The following is a 22,648-nucleotide window of genomic DNA, read 5'->3' as shown; positions in this document are numbered from 1 at the left end:
CCAGAGTAAAGTGTGTTTTAAAAATTAAATGTAAGCAAAATAACAGGACAGAGGCAGAGGAGAGGGGATTGAATATCATAAAAGATACAGGGAAGATCAGTGGAGTAGAAGTAGGAGAATGAAAGTGATGAAGGAAGGGAAAGTAGAAGATAAATGGAATAAATTTAAACAAAATAATGTTATCGATAAAGGAACCAAAGAGAGTTTCAGTTTTATATATAGAGAAGAAAGGAAGTTTTAACAGAGTAGAGAAGAGAAAATACAGGGGGAGTTTATGGAGGAAAAGAGGGGGGGATGGAACTCATGTTTCTTGCATGCATGATTGTGTCTAAATGTACCCAATTACTGTGTATAATTTTGATGCTCTAATTAAAATAGTTGTCAGTTCCAAATTCTATAACAAGTAAAAAAAAAAATCTTTAAAATGAAGGTGAAATAAAGCCATTTTGAAATTGAATATAAGAAAAGAAAACTGATTGCCAGCAGATAGCATCAGAAAACACGAAAGGGCATTTTACAAGCTAAAGAGAAATGAAAGTAAATGGAAAGTTGGTTACTTAGAAATACTTGGGTAAACAGAAAAAATATTTTTCTTCTTCATATACTCCTTATTTATATATGACTGCTTAATAAAATGACATTATCCTGTGGATTTTTTTTAACTAATGTGTGTGTAAATATAGGCCCTTCATGGTTACACGGTTTCTGCACTTACGTGATATGGTAAAGTACTTACTCTAAGTAGAACTTGATGTTACAAATTTATATTGTAACGCCCAGAGCAACCACTGAAAAAATAATGCAAAGAAGATGTTTTAGTCAGAACACTGTAGAGGAGGAAAAGTTAATTTGGGGCTCATGGTTTCAGAGGTCTCAGTCCATACATGGGCAGCTTCATTTCTCTGTGCCCCAGGTGAGGCCAAACATCATGGTGGAATGGAGTGGAAGAGGATGGCAGCTCACGACATGAGAGACAGGAAGCAGAGGGAGCATTCCATTTACTATAGACAAGAATCAAACCCCAAGAGCACACCTCCAGTGACCTGTCTCCTGTATCTGCACCCCTGCCTACCTGTAGCTACCTCTTAGCTAACCCATTCAAGTGGATTAATGCACCAATGACGTTAAGGCTGTCATAACCCAATCATTTCACCTCTAAGCTCTCTTACCTCACACATGAGCTTTGGGAGGACACCTCTTATTTAAACCATAACAGAAGTATAGATAAAAATACACAATAACATAAAATTAACATGTTTTGTAAAATATATTTAGAGAAAATATGTTTGGTAAAGTCTGGAAAGGAAGTTCAGCAACAAAACCCTATAGGTTGAAATAGAAAGCCAGTAGTAAAATTGATAGCTGCAAACCCAACCATATCAAAAGTTGTGATAAATAATAGTGGAAGAAATATTTCAATTAAAAAGGCAGAGATTGGCAGGATAAATTAGAAAGATGTAGGTTGGTTGAAAATAAGTAGATTGAAAGAGATATTGTTACAAGACAGTAAGCAGAAGTCTGGACTTAGTATATTAATATGAGATAAAGGGGATATTTTATAGTGGTATGTCAGTTCATTAGGAGGATATAACAATCACAAATGTATATTTACCTAATACCAGGGGACTTAATATATGAAGCAATAATTAAAACAGACAGAAACAGACAATTTCACAGTTAAAATAAGATTTTCTGGGGCTGGGGATGTGGCGCAAGCGGTAGCACGCTTGCCTGGCAAGCGTGCGGCCCGGGTTCGATCCTCAGCACCACATACAAACAAAAGATGTTATGTCCGCCTAAAAAAAAAAAAAAAAACTAAAAAATAAATATTAAAAAAAAAGATTTTCTTTCAGTGGTTAGTAGAACAACAAATAATGACTTAGAAAATCTGAACTTAAGGGACTGGGTTTGGCTTGCACGTGCAGAGTCCTGGATTCCATGTCTAGTACCACCTTGAACTCACTGGTGTTCATAAGACACTACACCTTACAGTTGCAGAATTCACGTTTCTTTTTAAATGTGCATGATAATGTTCACCAGGAACATTACCAAGTGGGGTATATGTGAAAATACAAGACAAGTTATTATATATTTTATATATGTATATATGAGTTAGTGTCATTGATCGTTTCAAAAAAAAGCAGAAAGCTGTTAATTATATCAGTAGGTATATAAAAATGTATTTGCCAAACGCAGTGCATATTCATGATAGATTTAAAGGAAACTTCCTCAGTTTGATAAAGTTCATCTGTGAAATAATATGGTAATGTTGTGCTCAACAGTAACACAAAGTGCCTTCCTCCTAAGCTCACAAACAAACCAGGATGTTTGATTTCAGCCTTTCCTTTATAGTTTGTGCAAAAGGTCCTGGCAAGTGCAATATGACAAGGAAAAGAAAAGGGCATACAGAACTGAAAGGAAGAAGTGCAGATGCTTCCAGGTATCCTGACTGCTTGTATAGAAAATTGTAAGGTGTGTGAAAATTCATGTTCAGCCCAACAAAAGCAGATTATAATCCTAAATCTGTATATACCAAAGAACATGGCTTGTAAAATGGAAATTACCAGAACCTTTTGGTAGGAAACCCACAGATCCACAGTTGTGCTTTTAGCACAACTCATAATTAATTGATAGGGCAAGAAGGCATGGGACTCTAAGAAAATAGATGATCTGAACAGTACAACTAGCCAGACTTGACCTAATTTAAAACAAAAACATTGAACTCAACAATTACATAATTTTGCATTCTTAAAAAAGTGTATGTGGAATGTGTGCTTCTCCATAAGAAAGCTTCAGCAAATTTCAGAACTCTAAAATTAGTAAGTGGTTTTTTAAATTACACTGGAGTTGAGGGGGATATCAGCTGGAAATTAAAAAATGAGAGTTAAAAAAGAGAGGCACGATTTCATTTAAAAATGTAAAAGAACAAAGTAGATCAAGAAGGAAAAGAAGTAAAACAAAGACTGAAATTGTTGGTAAACAGAAAAATATATTGGATAGCATATTGATGATTAAAGAAAGTTTTTTTTTTTTTAATTATCAGTTTTTCCCTCCATCTTGGTTTTCATGTCACATAGCATTCTGTACTATCAAGGACCATTGATATGATCCTGATATGATTTAGAAAGAGTGATCCATTCATTATTCTTCTAGAGCTTGTCTCAAGCTGTTGCAGGTTTTATGTACATTGTTGTGAAGAACTGTGAGGGAGCTGAGATTTTTATCTTCCTCCTAAATTAACAGTTTAGCTTGCTGCCACAGCTTCTTGGTGCTGGCAGAAGACCGGAGCCTTCTGGATCAGAAGCCAAACTTTATCACAGCAAAAGCAGGAACAGAATGTGAGCATTTTGTTTGCACTGATTCTCTAAGCCCTGGGTTACACAAGACATTGCAAAACAAGATGACACTTTTCATCCAATGGATGTAGTTTTTTCAGATAAGGAACCTGGAAATAGGGTCCCAGCACCTTATTAGGAAGCAGTGGACATCTCCCCACTCTGGTCTCCTTGACCTGTTCAGTTGCTTCTGACTTAAATTGAGGAGATACATAAGCCATGCACTCCCACACATTCAGAACATACAGGGTTGCTTGGGATCACTGCAACAGTAGCTAGGCAGGGCCAGCTGTGTCCTATTGCTGCTTCTAAAACTATTAGGTAGGTGACATACAATAAGTAAATGGAAACAGGAACCAAATGAAAAAGAATACAGATACAGAAGAAGGGGTAGATGGAAAGGAATGCCAGAGAGAATAGGGAGGCATATGAAATTCAAAATGTGATATTAAGGTGGTTGGGTTCACTTATACAAAATATTCCTGATGGAATAAGCACCTGAGAGTGAAGAGGCAGAACTTCAGTCTATTAGAAGACCTATTGTATTGATGTAAGTAAGCACTTAATGATACAGGACAAAGTATATTTATTCAGAATATACAAATAATTCACTAAAAATTATTTCTAGGGCCTGGGGTTGTAGCTTAGTGGTTAAGCACTTGCCTCGAATGCGTGAGGCTCTGGGTTTGATCCTCAGCACCACATTAAAGGAATGAATGAATAAACAAACAAAACAAAAAATATAAAATGTTTCTAAAGACCACAAATTCAATATAAAAATGAGCAAACAGGCAGGTAACAGAACAGAAACCCTACTGAACAGTGAGCATGTCGAAGGCTGCCTCTAAAAATATTAGGTAGGTGACATACAGTAAGTAATACCTTACTAACAATCAAGGGGATGCACATGTGTGTTTAATAAGAGTAACATAACATTTGATGCCCACTGAGTTGTTAGAACAACATTGTCCATTATAATTAAAAAATGAATAAATTTGCTCAAACAACACTTGATTCAGTATATACTTAGATTTGAAACTGGAATGTTCAAAATTGAAACTGGAATGTTTTAAATTATGCACTTATCCTGATAAAAATACATTGATGTGACCTTTTTACACAGAATAAGAGTAAAATAAACCCTGTTGTGAAGAAAACTTAATTTTGGTTATTGATATTAAAGGATATTATTTTTCTTTAATGAGCAAGCAATAAACATTGAAGTAGTTTAGCTTTTAACATTGAAATTAAATTTTGTACATGTAGATAAATTGCGATTTATGAGCTGTAGATTTTGGAGTTGTGAGTTCTAGTTATTGTATAATGGCTTAGATTAACTATTCTTTCAGCATGTAATAATTAGAGCAGAATTCTGTTTTTCAAAGCAAATCATGTCAGTTTAATTTATAATTTCTTTAATAACAAATATTAATTCTGTATTTTGGCAAGAATACCTTCTAAATGAGCCTAGGAAGGCCCATAACAAATTTGCCATTTTCTCCTCTCCCAAAATGTAATCAGGCTGGGAATGTGCTCACTTGATAAAATGCTTTCCTAGAGGGCATTAGGCCCTGGGTTCAATTCCCACCACCACATATCTATCTATCTCTCTCTCTCTCTCTCTCTCTCTCTCTCTCTCTCTCTCTCACACACACACACACACACACACACACACACACCACAAAAAATGTAAATAGCTTTTGCCAATTTATTATTGTCATTTATTTTTAGAGTGTCATAATGACAGAAGTAGCCATTGGATTTTTCTGTTCAGGGTTAGGATGTATTGAAGGTTTTGCTCTTGATAAAATCGAGAGCTGAATGAGGTCCAAAGTTAGTGTTCATTGACATGACTAAATCATTCATTGAAATACCACTGGCATAGTATTTTCTATCCCCTTTCACATTGTTTTCATTTCACTAAACACACATCTCAGTATACAAAATAAGAAGTACTAGGCTGAATTCCTAACTTTAGTATCCTGATCTTGATCTAAAACTTTCAAAGATCAAAAACCACCACCAGAAATAGAACTGTGACATCCCAGGTAATTTGCATGAATATCTCTTTTCCACTTTTACTCTTCTTTTGTGACTCTGGCAGTGTTTCTCAGACTGGCCTTGAACTCCTGGCTCAAAGGTTCTTCCTGTCTCCGCCTCCTCAGTAGATGGGACCCCAGGTGTGTGCCACTATGCTTGCATCATCTGTATCTTTTAATCCAGAGAAATAATTGATTATTTTTTAAGTTTTCACTGTGACTTTGATTTTGCAGCTCCTAATTGAAGAATCGGAACGTTTCTGATTCTATAGTTATGTTAATATAATGACAGGATAAAGTTGTAAGTAAAAGAAGGGAAATTCCTACTACCTGGAACACTGACTTAAGACATAGGAAGGGCATAGATAGCATAAGGAGGAAAAGGAGTTCCACAATAACAGCTTGGCCCTGCCTTCAGCATCTTTTCTTTATTTAATCCTTGCAATCCTGTGACTTTTACAAATGACAAAATAAGATTTCAAGAAAATTATTTCACTGTCTCCTTTGCTAGTCTGAAACACTTAAGAGAGGCCTTGTGTGGCTGCACACTTACCTGTAAAATCTTGTTCACTAGCAAGGTACCTTCTGTGTAGAGGAATTCAGTTAGTATTAAGTAAATAAATGAATGAGATGCTCAGGTTTATAAAGGTATAGAAATTAGGTTAGCATTTGAGTCTGTGTTCTTGTCATCACTATGTATGTAACACTTCTTGGTATGGGGAGTCACTTTCTTTTGTGTTTCCTTCCACCTTAACCAGTTCTTTTTATTTACTCTTTATTCTACAATGAGCAGATGCTGATTTAGGGTTTGAAGCAAACTTAGTACTCTATCAGTGAGAAAATATGAATACTTGGTAAATGTTGGCACTATGGAAAGATCTTAAAGTACTGTTATGACAAGATAGCACTCTTTATACATGTAGAGATGCATTCCTAAATATTCAGTCATAATGTGACTTTGATATTGTTTAACACTGATGGATTCAAGATGGCATGAAGGCAGCTATGAATTGATATTGGGGCAATACGAGTACTGTACATACCCATAGTGGCATTAGGTTGAATAAGACATTACAAAGCAATGGCAACAAATGATAAAGTTGCTCTATCCTCTATCCTACAGTCCTCAACAAGGAAGCAACTTTTGTAATATAATGAGCATTATTGCTCATTTACATTTTGGAAATTCTAATAGCATTAGGCTACAGTCTTAGGTTTGAGAATGTAAAACAGACTATCAGTGGATCTTTCAAGGTAACTCTTAGTTTGTATGTGGTTGTAGCTCAGTGGACTCTGATCTCTATTTTGCATATTTTTTTTATTTTTACTTAACAGAAGATGGAAAATATTCGGATTTTTGTATTGCCTGCTCTCTATATTCTTATAGATCTTTAATTGAATTTTTCAGGTATTTAATTATTTTCCCCTAACCCACATAGAGAAGTACACATGTAGAATGTACAAGAAAATACCATATGACTTAGAAGCTTAGTAATTATGGAGCTAGAATAATTATGGAGTTTAAATGTAGCAGTTTAATACCAAATTGTACCTTTATTTTATTTTTCTTTATGTGATACCGATTGAACCCAGAGCCTCATGTGTGCTAGGCAAGAGTGCTCTACCACTGAGCTACAACCCCAGCCCCCAAATGTTTTTTAATTGCTTTAAATATGCAAAATATTTTACTGATATTTTATATATTTCTAATATATAAGATACAATAATTTAACGTTGAGTAAAGAATACATAATGTTAAAACCCTATGGATTTAGTAATGCTTTAAAATTGAATTTGTATTGCATTTATTATGCAGCATGAATGTTATGAAACTAGTAATTCATTTGTGTAGGCCACTTATTTATAGAATATGCAGCTGTTGTGTATATACATATGAAACAAGTACAGAAATTAATACTCAATAGAAATGAACAGAAATGAAATAAGAGAAGTGTAGGTTCAGATCTGTGTGGGTAGACGAGAAATATAAAGCTACTGATTATATACCAAACTCTAAGGTATTTTAGGCATTTCTAAGTACTTTAGGTTAATGTAAAAAGTGGAAATGAAACATCTTTGCTTTCTAGAGGCTTCCTATATAGAGTAGTAAAGTTCTGTGGAAGCAAAGTAAGGCACAGGGAGGATAAATTCAGATAGAATGTAGTAACTTGGGAAAATGTTTTGGAAGAGGTGGTATTTGAATTCATTTTTCAGTTTTTTTGTTTTTTAATTCCTTTCCCTAGTCTTTCAGTCCATTTTGTACAGAGCCTATGAAATAATCATGGTCATAGTTTGTTAAAGATTAAATAAAGCTATATCTTTTTTTAAGCTTTTTTCTTTCTAAAAGTTACATGTAAAAAGTAACTATGTTTTTTATGTAATATTTTAATATATTTTATTGAGTAAGTTAATAAAACAAGTTGACCTAGTACTTTTTAATTTTAATTCCTAAAGTATATTTTCAATTTTGTTTTTCTGAATTTTGGTTTATGTTCTTGTCCATTTGTTGTTAGTTACCCCTGCTCCATATTCTTGGTATGTCATCTCCTAAATCATCTGTCTGTGATTTTAGATTGCATTCTATCCCAGCCATAGTCCATCATGGTTAACATAATTATGCAAAGCTGGATGTTCCTCTGTGTGCTGTCCAGATTTACACAGCTAGAGCTCCTCATAGTTGTGTGATATATGTGCTGCATCTATTTCTGTTTTATAGATGAGAAGCCAAGGCACAAAAATGTGCAAATATTTTGCCCAGGATTTAACAGGTAGTATGTGTGTAAGTGTGCATATTATCATAAATTACTAAGATTATCAGACCATTACTCAAAATTTTATCTGTAAAAAATAATATTCTAAAGCATTCCCATTGAATTTCTGTGGAATTTACTGTCCAAATAGAATTATCCCAGAAAAATGTAACTTTATGTACAGTGAACCATGTGTGGTCACACTTTTGCTTTCACCTTAAAACCATTATTACATGAACCTGTGAATGACCTTTACTTGAGATTAAGATTTTTTTCAAATACCATCTTGGTTCTGATTATTGTTTTCAGCTAAATAATTATAATCTTGATTAGTTTTTAAAAAATTATATGTGACTTTTCTTGTCTTCCATGAATTATTGTAGGTTCTTCAAAGGCAGAAGCTCATCAGCTTAAAGTAAGGTCAAGTGAATCAGTCCATCAGTTTATCTCCCATTGAAATAAATATAGGTGATTCCATTAATACCCATCTTTAAGACTGTTAAAAGGGCTTTGTAAAATGTTGAGTATGAAGCTCTTTATGTGTTTCTGTTAATAATGTTAATAGCTCTGACTTTGTTTCTCAGTCTCTTTTTCTGCTGTGGTAAGTACTGAAAACAGGGCACTTAGTAAAGACAGTGGAAAGAATGTGAAGATGATTCTGATTCTATGGTGCTTGGAGCTTTTTTTACAATAATACACATTGAATTGATTTTATCAAAAGAAATAGAACAAGAGGAGAATAGAGAGAACATCCTGTCTGGAGTGACCTGGTGATAAATTTCTTTAAAAGATGATTTTTGAAATTGGGAATTTAATAAGATTTGGGATGGAAAATGGGCAGAGGTAGGATAGATTAATCTTTTACTTTTTATCAGGGCACTATCAACAAATAATTATTACAGTTAATATTTTGAAGCATTGTATCATTTTTTCATTTCTTTAACAATCTTTTTATATTTGCTAGATGGTGGAGAGAATAAAACCAACCATCCAGTATACAAAAATTTCACATGTAAATTAGTGGGATGTGTCTTCGAGGAAGCATTTTGTGCTTTCAGAGGCAGTAACCAACTTATATATATGGGTGATCCTTAGCTGCAGAAACTCAACTGAGTTTCCTCCTAGTCTATTTCCAGCCTTACTTTTTAGATGAACATTAGGCAGCTGTTGGTCTTTAACTTTGTTGAGATGAAATTTAAAAGCACTTGATCACTTCTGTCTTCTTATGGGAAATTTCATTCATATTTTTTTATTTCAGTCTTCATGTATCATTGGTCATATTCAGCTTCCCAAATTATCTTGTTCACAGTTGTTTGCACGCACACACTTTTAAGTTCCTCAGGTCTAGACAGTCTCCCTCAGTTTAGTTTTCATTTGGACAGACCAGTATTATTTGGCAAGCACTGGGGAGATACGTTAAGTGTAGTATGACCATATAGTAATTAGAATTAAATTAGTGGAATTGAGACCCGAAAATGGGGAGGGCACACCTGATGTCTCCATTATTGTGTCTGCAGGAGTTCAGTGTTCTTGTAATGGAAAGGCATTGGGACTGGTTCTGTTTTCAACTTGGAAAATATTTGGCATCGAATAGTAATAAAAGATCTTTGAATTGGCAAATTGTTTTCCTTATCCTTAACTTAATGAGCATTTGTCAAATGCCTGCTGCCTTTAAAGAATTTCTTAGATGATGATTTCAGTAAACTAAAAATAAAATCAATATATTACTAGAAAATAATTTGTTTTGAAAATTTGTTATGGCTCTTAAATTAATAAAAGATTTTTGAGGTCAATATTTATGACTGGAATAAGGAAAGAATTAGACTATATAAAATCTACTTTATGCCGAGTTTCTCAAAAAAACATTAAGATATAGTTGAAGATGATTATATGTCCAAATTTTAATACTTGGCTACAGTGCATGTATTCATAATAAAAATGTTGTTGGAACCTTGGTATGCTTCAATATGTGACACTTTTGAATTCCTTTCCAAGAGATTTTGGCATATGAACTTGCACATTAAGAGCACAGTAGGGGAGAAGTCTTTTGCTTATTTGCCTGCCTACAAATGTATAATTAAAAGTGTGTCAGCAGGGGTTAGGACAATCAGTGTGCTCTGATGCTTCATGTTATAGAATTACTTTGTTGTTCAAACAGATACTGTAATTAGAGAATAATTTTAAACTTCATCAGGCAGTGACTCATCAGATTTCTTTTTTATCAAAAAACAATCACAAACAGTAGTTTCTCAAATGATAAGAATTTATTGCTTTTTATTTTTATGTGTCACTGTGTACAACAGCTTTAAAATGAAGTGGATTTTATTTTATTAAAAAGAAATTATATTATTTACTTATGGGCAATATTAATGTTTTAGTAATAATGTTTAAAATATGCATTGTGTTTAAGGCCACATTTTAGTTTTAATAACCTTTCCTATTTAAAGATTGGGGGGATTCTATGTGTTTAAATTAAATGGCTACAGATTTATCATTTTTTAATATTTCTGTCATTCAAATTAGATAGATCTCTCATTCAGGAAAAACAAAATTTTGTAGGTGCAAGAGATGTTTTACCAAGTACATTTCTCCCAGTTCTTGATATTCTTCATGACTTACTCAAGAATTTATTTATGGGGAAAGGAGTGGCTTGGAATTAGGAGATAGGACCAATATGGGGGGAAAAAAAATCTCTTTTATGTATTTCTTTGTCTGCAAAGTCCCTACTGAATCAAAAATTCTGTGAGGGTAAGACATGCTTAGAATTGCACACAAAAATGTTAATAAGGTTTAAAAAAAATCTAAACTGGACATGGTGGCATGCTCTTGTGGGAGGGGGGCGGCAGGGAGGGGGAGGCTAAGGTTGGGTGGATGGCTTCAGATAAGCCTGGACAACAGAGTAAGATGCTCCACCCCCCCCCCCCACACACACACACCCCTGCTGAAAAAAGAATTCTAAAGATTCAAGAACTTTGTTTCTAGTCTTTCACTAATTTATTTTGCTTATCTTGGGGCAGTTTACTTAACTAGGAAGCTGATGTAGGTGGTGATGTATGCTAGGAGTTAGTGGCCAAGATGGCAGGCTCTGTTGTGTGATCTGGGTGGAGAAGCACTTTGGTGTAGCTTGGGCAAGCCACATCTGTCTAACAATAACAATGTTAGTCCCACAGTCATATAGTTTAGTTAGGAGGATATAATGACATGGCATATTTTATTGCTAGCATTGTACTTGATAAGTAGTAAGTGTTCAATAAAAGCTTAGTTGCCGTTATCATGATCACCATCATTGTTCTTATTAAATTTATAATTACCTGAGAGGCTAAGAGTTACTTGAAATTCATTTATGCTTTGTTCATTAAGAATGTACACAATAGGCCTAGGGATGTGGCTCAAGCGGTATCTCGGTTGCCTGGCATGCGTGCGGCCTGGGTTCGATCCTCAGCACCACATACAAACAAAGATGTTGTGTCTGCTGAGAACTAAAAAATAAATATTAAAAAATTCTCTCTCTCTCTCTCTCTCTCTCTCTCTTTTAAAAAAATAAAAATAAAGAATGTACACAATAAATTACCATTAGTAATTATGTCTTTGTTCTTTTATTGGGTGTGAATGGTATTATAAAATTGTTTAATATGATACTAGACTTTAATTTACTATATAAAGCTGTTTTCCATTTCCTTGAGTCTTCTCATTATTTATTCTGACCTCAACTATCAAACCTCAACTATACATACACATATAGTAATGTTATCTAATTTGTCTTTGCTGTCACATTGTTATATTGAGCAATAACTCTTGTCGTTTTGAAAAGATTTCGTAAAAAAATTGTTTTCATTCCCATTTTCTTCTTTCTTGATGGGTTTGTACATTTTAAATTCTGATTTTCTTAAGTTGGCTTTTAAATTCTTGAATTAAGAGTGCACACTTTTGCCAAGGTACTTAGCAACTCAAATTTATTCCTTCTGTAAAGTGCAATGGCAAATTATAATGCAGCTTTGTTCTGTGTTTCTATAATGCAGGTAATATCTCCTTTTTAAGTTCTTTGGTTTTTTTCTTCACCATTGTATAAATGTTTCATGGCAAGTCACAATTTCAGCTTTTATGCTAAAGCTTTTCTGACTTACTCTAAATTATTAATGTTCTTTAGTTATCCTTGTGTAGTATTTATGTGCGCTACTCTTAAACGCATACTTAATCTCACCTAACACAGAATAGCCTTTAATGTCTTTAAATACTAATTAATACATATTATGACATTTATATAAAATATCAGTTGTGGTTTGATTTGATTTTTTTTTTTTAATCTCTGGCATTTGCCTGTGTCTTTGCATGCCTGTTAATTTCTGATTAGTTATCAGATAGTATGTGTGAATTTTACCTTCTTGGTTGGATATTTTTATATTTCTATAAATACCCTTCAGCTTTGTTCTGGGACACAGTTAAGTTATTTGGAAAGTTTGGTCCCTTTAGGTTTTGGCTTTAAAATTTATTTGGGCAGCACTGGAACAGTGGGCAGACTAGATTTAATTGTTGCCTTTAGTGTACAGTTTCTGAATCCCAGGAAGTCTTTTCAGTCTGACTCTATGAAAACTAGGCCCTTTGTTACCTTGAGTCCTGGAAGCAATTTGTTTTATAAGCCTCTGGAGTTTCCTGCCAGGCTGCACTGGTGTTTTTGGGTGGAGTGCTCTGGGCCTTTGGCTATTCCCCAGTGTGGTTGTACAGGACTTGGTTGTGTGACCCCAGCTGTGCTAGTCTTTTCCACTCAGGGAGAAGTCAGTCAGGGAGGGCTCACTTGTGTCCCCGCCCCAGGTCTTTTCATTGTCACTGATCTTAGCTGTCTGATGTCTATTGGCTTAAAACTGTTGTTCATTTGTTTTACTTGCTTCTAGTGGGACTATACATTTGGTTCTTATTTTTCCTTGGCTGGAAGCAAAAATCCCTTATGATGATGGATTTAGACAAAAAGGCACACTTTCAGTTTATACCAAATAATGCCAGTAAGTAGTCCATGTAAAAACACAAATTTTGGTGGGAAAATATTATTAGCAATCTTCAACATTAAAATTAACATTTGTGTTTAAAAATTGAGCAACAGTGAAAATATTTATGCACATTTTATATTCTTTATCATGCAGATGACCCCATAGTTCCCAGTTCTTGATTGAACTGGTTTCTCATTTAGTTTTTTCATAGTGCTCCCTAGGGGAAAATGAATCTTTTATAGTTCTATTATTTACTTTCTAAGTAAATAATAAATAGAACTATAATATCTGTATCAAAACTTTTTTTTTCCAGTACTAAGAATTGAACTCAGAGCTTCGTGTGTGCTTGGCAAGTACTGTACCACTGAGTTACATCCCCAAACTTTGTTTAAAAAAAAATATATATATATAATTTCAAGACGGGGTCTTGCTAAGTTGTTCTGATTGGCCTTGAATTTGTAATTGTCCTATCTCAGCCTCCTGAATAGCTTGAATTATAGGCATGTGCCACTGTGCCTGGCTTTAGAACATCTTAAATTGAAGGGAAAAAAATGATTTTCTAAATGACCACATTATTTATTTTTAAATAACCACATTATTTATTAATAGCATCATTCAAGTTCTAAACCTCAGAGTCAGATTGGACACAACCACCTTCTTATTCTCTTGAGTTTTTCAGACTTGCTTTTTGTAATAGCAACGAATAGACCTAGCTTTGTGCATGTGTATCATTACCAAATGGAATGGGGTGTGATCTAATGTTGAAACAGACATACTTTGAGCTAGTAGTGCATAAGTGTTAATAGATGTGATTATAGCTCCAGTTCCCTGAAATTTCACGTATCCTGGATCTTGCGAGCCCACTCTTCTGCCTCCCATACTTGGGGAAACATGAATGTTCTTATCTCTTATAACATGTAGATGCATTTTCCCACTGAAGATATTAGCTGAAAATAAAGTAGAAATACATACTTAACTGTTCAGACATTTCTGTCCTCATTGGGTAAGCTCATTCATGTGAGTTGTACAAAAGTTGTTTCATTATACCAGTTTTACTTTCTTGGATTGGAGTCTCACATTTAGTAAAATAAATAAATGAGTAGATTCAAGATAAAGATCTAATAACAACAAAGGTAATATTTATTGTTTGTTTGTGATACTTTGGTTTGAGCCACATCCATTTCTGTATAACATTTGTATGTTACCTATTTATAAATTTATATTCTTTGTTTTTTAAAAATTTATAAATCGTATTTGCATTATCTCTAAAACTTAAAGCAAGAATTAGCTCTGCAATTCTGAAATGACCCAATTTAGATAATAGGTTTTTGTAGTGTGCTCTTCCTAGTTCTCCCTGTGGTGTCAAGGTATCAGTGTGAGGGTCCTCCTCACTAGGAGACTAGACGTCATTAAGGAAATTGGGCACACATAGTGTTTGAAAAACTGTATTCATTACTTGATATAATGATAAAGAGAGGCCTTATAGTTGATTTTTAAAAAGTCTAATGGAAATATAGTTATAACTAGTATTATTTCTTGTGGATTATAATAAAATGTTTCCATAATTATTACTTCAAATACTTAGGTGTAGTACTTCTTTTACACTATAATGTCTTGTTTGCAAAATATTTTTTTCTGCTGTTGAGTACAACTAATGTTGTAATGAAGTGGAAATTTTACTGAGTTTGAGAATTCTTTGATTCGTTTTTATACTGACTATTTCCCGTGTGTTCTTTGTAAGTGACGTGCTTAATCTTGATGACTTTCTGTTTACTCATAAGTAATTTATAGAAATAACATGCTTCTCAGAGTGTTCTTCATGGTAATCTATGGATAATGCCTTATGTAAGTTTCTTCGTTTTGGCCAGGAAAATAATTCAGAAGATTTCTAATGTTATTTTAGCAAAATAATGCAAACATGGCTTAAATTGTTGGCAACAGATTCACAATATGAAGGATACACTCTCTTTAAAGAAAAAAAATTGTAAGAGTGTACTTTGTAAATTTTTTAGGAGGAGCAAAATAGAGGCAAACCCAACTGGGAGCATCTAAATGAAGATTTACATGTACTAATCACTGTGGAAGATGCTCAGAACAGAGCAGAAATAAAACTGAAGAGAGCAGTTGAAGAAGTGAAGAAACTACTGGTACCTGCAGTAAGTAATAATTTCCAAATCTTAGATTTGGGCCTTATTTCCTATCTTCAGTTTAATTTTAGATTATCATAATATTTATCTGTTTTTTATTATTGTTGTTGTTATTGTTTTGATACTGGGAATTGAACTGATGGGAATGCTACCACTGAGCTACATCCCAGCTCTTTTTATTTTAAGACAGAATATCAGTAAGTTGCCAGGCTGACCTTGCATTTGGCAATCCTCCTGCCTCAGCCTCCTGAGTCTCTGGGATTACAGGAATGCGCCACCATCCATGGTTTTGAAATGTTTATCTTAGTAGAAAGATAGTGGGTTATTATTTGGTAGAGATTTTTATTTAACCACAAAAAAATATATTAACTCATTAAATGTAACAAGCAAACATGGATATTGCTCAAATCCTTAAATGGGAAAGTCTTTATTTTTGGAAAGGAATTGATATGGATTAAACCCAAGGGTATTTTACCACTGAGCCATATCCCATTCCCCCCCTTTTTTTTTTTTTTTAAGTTTTATACTCCCAGGAACCATTTTTTTAAATTTTTATTGTTGTTTGTTCAAAACATTACATAGTTCTTGATATATTTCATACTTTGATTCAAGTGGGTTATGAACTCCCATTTTTACCCCGTATACAGATTGCAGAATCACATTGGTTACACATCCACTGTTTTACATATTGCCATACTAGTGTGTTGTATTCTGTTGCCTTTCCTATCCCCTACTATCCCCCCTCCCCCCTCCCATCTTCTCTCTGTACCCCATCTACTGTAATTCATTTCTCCCCCTTGTTTTTTTTCCCCTTTCCCTCACTTCCTCTTATATGTAATTTTGTATAACAGTGAGGGTCTCCTTCCATTTCCATGCAATTTCCCTTCTCTCTCCCTTTCCCTCCCACCTCTCATCCCTGTTTAATGTTAATCTTCTTCTCATGCTCTTCCTCCCTGCTCTGTTCTTAGTTCTCCTTATATCAAAGAAGACATATTTGGCATTTGTTTTTTAGGGATTAGCTAGCTTCACTTAGCATAATCTGCTCAAATGCCATCCATTTCCCGGCAAATTCCATGATTTTGTCATTTTTTAAGTGCAGAGTAATACTCCATTGTGTATAAATGCCACTTTTTAAAAAATCCATTCCCTTTTTTTTTTTTTTTTTTGGAGATAGGGTCTCACTAGATTTCTTACTGCTTCACTAAGTTGCTGAGGCTGGCTTTAAACCTGCCATCCTTCTAAGCCACTGGCATTACAGGCTTGCAACACCATAGCTAGCTGAATCTTTTTATTATAGGGAAAAATGTAAGCAGAACATCCATAAGGTGATGGCAAGCATTTGGGGGGAGGAGCAAGTAATGAGTGTGTAAAGTTTATGCAATTCATGCTGGATGAGCTGAGTTAGCACAATATTTGTACCATATCATTGTTTCCCACAGAAAGGTTAGTGTTCAGTAGTAAGATTTTTCTATAATAAAATGTTTTTTTTTTAATAAAAATAAAAGCTAGATTTTACTGATGTACCAGGCAACATTTTGAGCACTTTTCATGCTGCACTGCTATTTCTAAAATATTGAAAAACTATTAAAGTTATATTTAAGAGTCCGAGATAAGACATTGAAAGTAATTTTGGATAGTGACATAAGAAATTATCCAGACACCTTTGTGTTCTCCAAATTATCCCTAAACCCTTCCATTTTCTGCCAGTTCTTCCCTCAGCTGTTTCTCATTGTTGCACATCTGTTTAGTAACATTAGAAATGATAATGGAACTATTGATTACCCGAGTATTAGCTTTCAGTGGGAAATGAAAAATAAATTATTATTAGTTTTCTGTGTCATTATCAAAATGTTTTTTCATTTAAAAAAAAAAGAAACTAGAACTATTGCTTGTATTGTGTCAAAAAAAGTCTGTTAAAAAAAATCTGTTGGCATTTACATAAGTGAGTATGACATCTGCTGGGTTTTTTTTCCCCTGATAATCTGGAAATTAATTCACAAATCATTAACATTTTATATTAATTTGACAAAATTAAAAACTTGAGTTTCATGTAAAAATTTTATTGATAGTTATGGAAGGAATATATGCAGACAGGTTAAATGGAAACTAAAATTTATATTTACACACCATTAAACCATGTAAAATCTTCCTCCTTTTCCTTAATATGAAAAGCTGCATAGAAAAGGAGATTTTTAAGAATTTAATAAGTTATTAGTTTTATGATCAGAAGCTGCTTTTAGCCTTAAACTTTATTGATAAGTATATCCAAAACTACACAGTTCATGTATTATACTAAACAAACAAATAAGTTTATCTAATAAAGCCAATAAATCAGTGTATAATAACAGTATTATCAATCAATTAGATTATTTTAATGATCTTTCAATAGGTTTCTTTAGTTCTAAAAGGTAATAACCTGGGAAAGAGTGTTGAATTAAAAGCTGTGTTTCCTTGAGAAAGTTGTTACTAATTTCTCTGTATTTACTTACATACAGTTGGAGCAAAGATCTTGAAAAACCCTGTTATTTCAAAAATTGTCTTTCTGGTTGAGCCTTCACTTAGCATGTCTGAGGCCTTGGGTTTGATCCCTACCACTATCATCAAACAAAAAAAAAAAAGCCTCGGAATATGTAAACATGGAAATCGATTTTTTAAATGACAGAGTTTTTAAGAAAATTTATATATATCTTAGAGGAAATGATGATAAATTTATATCCTGTGGAAGTATTTTTAGGATTACTGTTATTGAACAGTAATAATTTCAAGGAGCATAATTTAAAATTATTTTCTTTTTGTAATGAAATATTCTTAGAGTTTCAGATAATAGAATAAAAATAACATATTCTAAGGTATGATTTTTATACAGTGACTTAGACTTGCAATAATTTTTATTACTATTCACTTTATTGATTATGTATATTATAACCTGGATGCTCTATTATAGAATTTATTTAATTTAAGCTGAATGCTGTTGTACATTTGTGATGATGATACCAAGAAAAATAGAAATTTAAACCAAAGAAAAGCTTTACTATCTTTGGCTTTTGCATAATTGACTAATATCATCAAGCTTAGCCAGAAAGAAAATGATGTTTGATTTAAATGGCATTAAATGTCATTTATATTAACATGTGAGTAAATCCTTCTAGTGTTAAACAAAATTCATCCTGGTATAACATTTGAGTGCTATGCTGTGGACATTTTGTATGTCATACCAAATGTTGTCTGGTCATATCAACTTCTGAAACTTAAAAAATGGTCAGTTCTAGTTGTAGGGTTTTGGGATCTGTTAACATGGGGACGCCAATGATCATTGAAGTAATCTAGCCTCTATCATCTAAAACAATTTAAGGCACCTGATTTAATTTTCTTTAAGCAGTTTTTTTTTTCCCTATGGCACTAAGCTACAAAGTCATAATGTTAATTTTTCTCTCTTTCCTATTCTTTTTTTTGTTGTTGTTGTTTTGTTTTGTTTTTGGTGGAGAGTGGAATCACAGTGTCTAGTTTATGAGTTCTTTGTTTTAAATTCCCCTCTGATTGTATTCTATTATACACTGAAGTTGATGGGCTTTTTGCTGGAAATAGTTGTAGAACCAATTTTCATAGTCTGATATTACACATTTGGTAGTCTGATATAATTATCTTGCTTTGATATAAGGATTTGTAATGAGAATACCATGGCATCATTGTTGACTTTTGTAGACCTACTTTTTCAACCCACATCATGTGTTCTTCCACAGTATACTTGTTCCCCTGATCATAACAGACATCATAAACATTATAGTATCTTCTTTCCCTGTTTAACCAGAAAGCTATAATCTCTTTGTCTGGCAAATTATTTTTATTTCTAGTACTTAGCACAATGCCCAGCATATAGTAGTAACATAGTAAATATCTGAAAAATGAATGAATAGTTGAATTTTGTAATAAGGTTACTATGTTAGATTTCTGTTAATATAACAAATAGCTGAGATGAATAACTTATAGAGAGAAAAGGTTAATTTTGTCTCGTGATTTTAAAGGTTTCAGTACATGATCAGGTGAACCCATTGCTTTTAAGGCCTCTGGAGTATCAGATGGCAATGGCATAGAACCCATGGCCAAGAAAACCTACTCAGACTATGTCCAGGAATCAAGACAGGAAGAGGAAAGGGTGAGGTACTGCTGTTCCCTTGGAGAACATGCCATCAGTGATACAAAGAAATCCCAGTAGCTCCACTCTAGGGACCAAACCTTTGTCACATGGTACTTTCGAAGACTTTTAAGATTCAAACTGAAGCATTCTCCCTATCTCCCAAAGGTTTGGAGTCTTAACTTTCAGCATTTTTCAAAAGTTCTAGGCTAAAATCTCACCCAAGTCTTAAGGCAAACTCAGTTGTGAGTTCCTATAGAAATAAAAAACAAATTATACACTTTTAATGTACGATGTTGGGACAGGCACAATGTATACATTCTCATTACAAAAGAGAGTAAGAGAGGACTAGAAAGGAAGGATCACACTAAAGTAAGACTGACAGCAGGGCAAACATTAAATCCTAATGTTCTTTGTACAACATCTGAGACACATTGGTGGGATGTGTTCCCAAGGACTTAAAATAGCATTGTAACTTTGCAGATACAGCCCACATGACCATTTCCTAGGGCTGCCTCTTCTTGTTGCATGTAGCTTCCCCTGGCACATGTCCTGTGTTGCCAACACCTATGTCTTCCTGGGATCTACACTGCAACTTTAGCTTCACCGCCACAGTTCCTTGCATCCTCATCAGGGTCTGCTTGCAGGAACTTCAACCCTGCGACGCATTGCTTGACCTTGCAGGCTTTCCGAAACCTCATAACTCTACAACTCTTGGATTCTGCATGATTGCAAAACCAGCATCACAGACAACACCAGGATCTGCTGCTAGTTGTTCTTCTACCTTAAAATTTTCTTTGCCAAATAAAGTAGTCTGTCACCTTCAAGTTCAGCCTCCCACAAAATTTCAGGACATGGATAAAAAGCAGCCAGATTTGTAGAATCCTCATTTCCATCTGAAAACGTCAGGATTGCCTTTGCTGTATGCCTTTTAATTAGCATTTTGGTCGTTTCGGCCCTCACCAGAGTGACATGTTAGGCTCTACTTAATAGCATTCTAGGCTTTTTCTAGTTTACTACTTCAAAACTTTTCCAGGCTAATCCTATAATCCACATGTTCGGGTATCTAGTAATAGTGATGGCCTGGGTCACTCAGCTTTCTATCACTATGACAAATACATGCTTTAAAAACCTTTTGGTTCTCTGCTACTCTGAGAGCACAGTGTCCAACATACCCCTACCCCATCCCACCCCACCCCACCCTGGTCCTGGAGGCTCTTTCATGATTTGGCATAACTTTTTAGGCTTCATTCTGCACTGTCCTTAAAGTGCATACATCCACACTGCACCCACAGGCTGAATTGTTGTATTTATTTGAATTCCTTGAACTTCACTCTTTTTCTCATCTCTGGCCTTTGGTTAAATTCATCCATCAGATTTCATTGCATGCTTGCTTAGGCTAGATAACTGTTTTTGAGAATACAGAAAGTGTAAGTAAAATTGACAAAAAGTACCTGCCATCATGAAGCTTACCTTTGGAGTTTGAGTACTGACCATAAATAGAATAAAGACTAACTGTATTGAAGCGTTAATCAAGTGCTGCAATGAAAGCAGGAAAAGGCGGTTAGAGAGATACTGATTCAGGAAACAATACTTTATTAGATGATGATTAGAAAATGCCTCTAAGGTAACATTTGAAGGGGAAAAAAAAATGGAACTGAAACATGGTGCAATCATTTCTATAGCCAAGGAATTTTCTAAGCAAAGAGAACTGAAAGTGCAGTGATCCCGAGGCTTGTTTGTAGACAGTCAGCAGGCTGGAGAGAGGTGGGAGGTCAAGGCCAGAAAAGGGGGAGGATGAACTTGCAGATTGCTAGTTTTTCTGAGATGAGAAGTAATTGGGAGGAATTTAAGGAGAGGAATGACATGGTCTAATTTATATTTCAAATTAGGCATCTGGCATGAGAGTAGGCTTTGAGAGTAGTAGTGAAAGTGTAGATGCCAACAAGGAATGTTTGCAGTTTAAGTTGGGGATTAAAGTGACTTTGGACTAGAGATGGAGTAGTGTTTGGATTTTGGATTTACTTTAGAGGAAGAACTGACTAGAATTTTGATGGATTGTTTGTGATACTATATGTGATGACTTGAAGTAGTTGAAGATATCTTTTTATTTATGCTGTTCCAGGAGCAGGTTTGGGAGAGAAGTTAAGAAATTCGATTTAGAAATGTAAAAATCGAGACATCAAATGTTTAAGTACATTAGGTCAGAACAAGAAAATTTAGAGCCATTACATCAAAAGCCTTAGTGTGTTGACCCCTAGTTTTATTTCCTTTGAAACAGTTAAAAAGATTCATTGGCCTGGGATCAAGAAAAAATGGCAAAAGAAGAAGAAAAACTGGGTTTTTTTGTTTGTTTGTTTCTAAGATTTCATTATTTATGTAAACAATGCTTCTAGTACCTTGGCTTCTCTGTTCCTTTATTGCTTCCCCATCCATGATCTTCTCCTGCACCCAGCTTCAGTTACCCATAGCCCAGTATCCAGAAATGGACATTTCATTTCTCGCTGGTGAAATGGTTCTGCATAAATCTGACAAGCACTGTTGGAGTTTGTCAGCACTTGTATATATACACATGTAGAATTAGTAGAATTACTAGGACACCAAGTGCATTTAAAAGTTTATTGCTTATTAAAATTTCTGTGATAACTTCCAGAAAACATATATCAATATAGTCTTTTTCTGTGGACAGTGGGTGTTGGGGAAACTGGGGACTGAACCCATGCATGGGCACTTTACCCCTGAGCTACATCCCCAGCCCTTGCATTTTTTAAGATAGGTCTCACTAAGTTTCTGAGGCTAGCTTCAAACTAGGAATCTTTCTGCCTCAGCTTTCTTAGTAGGTAGAATTACAGGTACCAGCCACTGTTGCCTGACTTGCCTGACCCAGTATCCAATCTTGCCAGTATTGCACGAAAATGCCTGTTGCCCAACAATCTCAAATTCTGGATATTATCAAGCTTCTAAACCTTTCCTTTTCTGATAACCTTTTTTTTTTTAAATAAAGGCCACTAATTATAAAAATAGGACTAAAATAATTCTCTTGGTTCTTATAATTTTAGGTCAGTTTTGATAGTAAGTAGTTGTGTAATGATATAGATGTTTTGTGTTACAAGATTTTTAATTTTTATCATTTGGACAGATACTCAATTTGTGGTTTCATATTGGTTTTGTGGGGAATACGGTTTTGTTACTCTTTAGAGATTGAATTTGCATCAGAAGTCCAGAATTATCCTGAATGTTTCTTACCTTGATATGTGGGAAGA

The 22,648-nt window shown here is 34.2% G+C and overlaps 1 protein-coding gene across 6 annotated transcripts in view; it reads left to right on the top strand.

The window, feature by feature from the left end:
- Qki (QKI, KH domain containing RNA binding) overlaps positions 1-22,648 on the top strand; it is a 136,829-nt gene that overhangs the window by 78,574 nt on the left and 35,607 nt on the right. For all 6 annotated transcript variants that reach the window (XR_013344201.1, XR_003301179.2, XR_013344200.1 and 3 more), the window contains exon 4: positions 15,119-15,262. Coding sequence is in view for 3 of the 6 variants with exons in the window: in XM_026393159.2 (XP_026248944.1) it covers positions 15,119-15,262 (144 nt within the window). In the remaining 3 variants the exon portion in view is untranslated. The remainder of the gene's footprint in view (positions 1-15,118; positions 15,263-22,648) is intronic.

The sequence above is a fragment of the Urocitellus parryii genome, chromosome 8 (assembly GCF_045843805.1).
Source record: "Urocitellus parryii isolate mUroPar1 chromosome 8, mUroPar1.hap1, whole genome shotgun sequence".
In the NCBI taxonomy this organism is placed as follows: Eukaryota; Metazoa; Chordata; class Mammalia; order Rodentia; family Sciuridae; genus Urocitellus; species Urocitellus parryii.
This window is presented reverse-complemented; position numbering and strand designations above follow the sequence as displayed.